Source organism: Spinacia oleracea, chromosome 1, assembly GCF_020520425.1.
Source record: "Spinacia oleracea cultivar Varoflay chromosome 1, BTI_SOV_V1, whole genome shotgun sequence".
In the NCBI taxonomy this organism is placed as follows: Eukaryota; Viridiplantae; Streptophyta; class Magnoliopsida; order Caryophyllales; family Amaranthaceae; genus Spinacia; species Spinacia oleracea.
The window spans coordinates 108,030,952-108,033,906 of NC_079487.1; the positions used below are offsets into that span (position 1 = coordinate 108,030,952).

The 2,955-nt window shown below is 32.0% G+C and overlaps 1 protein-coding gene across 1 annotated transcript; it reads left to right on the forward strand.

The window, feature by feature from the left end:
- LOC110786738 (mannose/glucose-specific lectin) lies at nucleotides 1–1,968 on the forward strand. Its single transcript, XM_021991313.2, has 6 exons — nucleotides 1–159; nucleotides 303–503; nucleotides 627–893; nucleotides 1,079–1,279; nucleotides 1,375–1,641; nucleotides 1,718–1,968. Exons 1-6 carry the CDS (start codon nucleotides 139–141, stop codon nucleotides 1,736–1,738), a joined length of 978 nt encoding a protein of 325 aa, XP_021847005.1. The 5' UTR covers nucleotides 1–138; the 3' UTR covers nucleotides 1,739–1,968.
- The last annotated feature ends 987 nt before the right edge of the window (nucleotides 1,969–2,955 follow it).

Sequence of the window (2,955 nt, forward strand, 5' to 3'; positions counted from 1 at the left end):
TTCCACGTACTTCGTATGTACATAGTATTTAAATAGATATCTTGAGCATGAAATTCTACCAAAACACACATCAACCAACACACAACATACGCAATACTTGCTTACATAAACATTTGCACCTTATTTTCTGCATACGAAATGGCTCAAGTAATCGTCAAGGTGCGTCTTTATTATTTTTGCATATACTACCTCCGTTTATGATTGATCTCATTATGTTCTTTATTTGTCTATTAATGTTTATTAATAAATATTAATTAATTGGGTCGTACTAATTATTACTTTTGTTATATTCAACACCATAGAAGCAAGCAGTTGAATACTATGGGCCTTATGGTTCTAAATTGTCACAAAATTATAGCCTGCAACTAGAAGACGGGGAACGTTTCAAAGAAGTTATAGTAACATCTGGGTCCATTGTGGACTCACTTGGGTTCGTGGTAGCTAAGCGAGATGGGAGTACCGCCACTTACCAGTTTGGTGGCAATGGCTTCCATGTAAACAAGGTTAGACCAACACGTACATGTTCAAATCTTCATTTTTTTGAGTAAAAATATACCTAAATTCATACAAGTCATTTAACGTGTAATTATTACCCTGTTCTTTTTCCTTAAAATACATATCTAAAGATGGTACTCAAGGATGGAGAATACATAACAATGATCACTGGGACTTCTGGTAATTATAAATACCAAACTGGTAATGGTGTGCTGATTGCTACGCTGAAAATACACACAAATTTGAATGTGAATGGATACGGACCATTTGGAAAAGGCATTGATGTCCAAAATGTGGAGAAATTTTCATCCCCGAACAAGAGTGATGTACCTGCTATTGTTGGATTTTTTGGAAGGAACGGCAGGTATCTCGAATCTGCAGGAGTCATGATCCCAAAGGTATATATACGTATATATTTACAAATATTAACTTGAATTTTGACATGTGAAAAAACATGAAAATTAATCTAACATGTCCAGTAGTATAAAATCCGAAGTAATTTATACGTATGTTAACATTTTATTAGTATACATATAAAATGTGTCGTACTAATTATCATTCATTGTTTTGTCTACTTTCGTAGAAGCAAGTGATTGAAATCTACGGGCCTTATGGTTCTCAGCTCCCAGAAAATTACCGCATGCAACTTCAAGATGGAGAACGTTTCAAAGAAGTTATAGTAAGGTATGGGTCCATAGTGGACTCACTCGGACTCGTGGTAGCTAAGCGAGATGGGACTACCGCCACTTTCCAATTTGGTGGTCCCGGTTTCTATGAAGGCAAGGTTAGACGACTAACGTGTACATGTTTAAAACATCATTTTTTCCGTCAACTTGTATTTATTTCCTCGTTCTTATTTCTTAAAATGTACATCTAAAGGTGGTACTCAAGGATGGTGAATACTTAACAAGGATTAGTGGAACCTTTGGTAACTCATCTAAATACCTCCCTGATAATGGTGTGTTGATTGCTACAATGACCATACACACCAATTTGAATCCAAATGGATATGGACCATTTGGAAAAGGTATAGATGTCGAAAATGTTGAGAAATATTCATCACCAACCCTGACTGATGGCCCTATTGTTGGATTTCTTGGAAGGAAAGGCAAATTTCTTGAGTCTGTAGGAGTCATGATCCAAAAGGTAAGATAATTACCAAATAATACTTAAACTTAATCAAGCTTTAATATGCTAATGTTTTTTTGTATGCCAAATACAGGAATTCCCACCAAAGAATTGAATGCAATGTGAGGCCATGTAAGGATGTATGAATGAACACGCTATTATAGTTATTATGTGTATTTTTCAATAAGCCATATTAGTTTATATATAAACTACGAGTGATTGTGGCCTCTCAAGAATGATTGTAATCATAAACTTGAGTGAATATTGTATTCTACGTACTTTTCCTAATTTCCCTTATGTATTGGCCTATCTATGATAATATTAAGTCTCGTTTTCCCTTTTCCACTCCTCATTAATTTTTGGCAAATTTGTCAAAAACTACCTTATAAAATATGATTTTTGCGAAAAACTACCTTATAAAAAAAATGTTGTAATAAACTACCTTATAAAATTTTTATGTTGTAAGATACTACCTTTGACCATATTATGAGCATTAATTTAAAATTACGACGTTGACTTTACTAGGTGCATATTACGCGACATCTAACGGGAAAGACGTAATTAAATGGCACGTGACATATATATGGTAAAGTCAATCCCGAAATTTCGATCAAACGTTCATAATTCGGGAAAAGGTAGTATCTTACAACATAAATTTTTTATAAGGTAGTTTATTACAACATTTTTTTTATAAGGTAGTTTTTCGCAAAAATCATATTTTATAAGGTAGTTTTTGACAAATTTGCCTTAATTTTTTTTTTGCAGCTTTGATTTAAATCATATTATACCAATTAGTGATCGAGCTCAATCTTTTAAATTATGTTATAAAGTACATTTAAGCTAATTCAAAATATAGCTCCTAATAACTAGATTAGGAATCGTGAAACTTACTTGTGCTATTCAAATGGTCCTCTTCTAAAGCGCAACCTAAAAGCCCATTTTCAGTGAAACACTTGAGTTTTTTTTGCATCGGTGACTCTACAAGGAAAAAGCTAGGTAGGTTAATTACAATAACAATTGCAATTATTTACGCAAATCACACATGAATTAATTCATTGCATCCTACAAGAAACAGATTATAATAATATTATACGAAAATGATAAAGGTCGCAACATGCGACCTTTAAGCCGTGTCACAATGAAGACATGCATGACACGCCTATGTGTCATGATTTAAATTGAAAACTAAAATATTTAACTTATATAACCTATTATACATGTTTCAAAAAAAGGTAGGAAAATCTTAATATTCTAATTTTTTTTTATTTATATATATATATATATATATATATATATATATATATATATATATATATATATATATATATATAT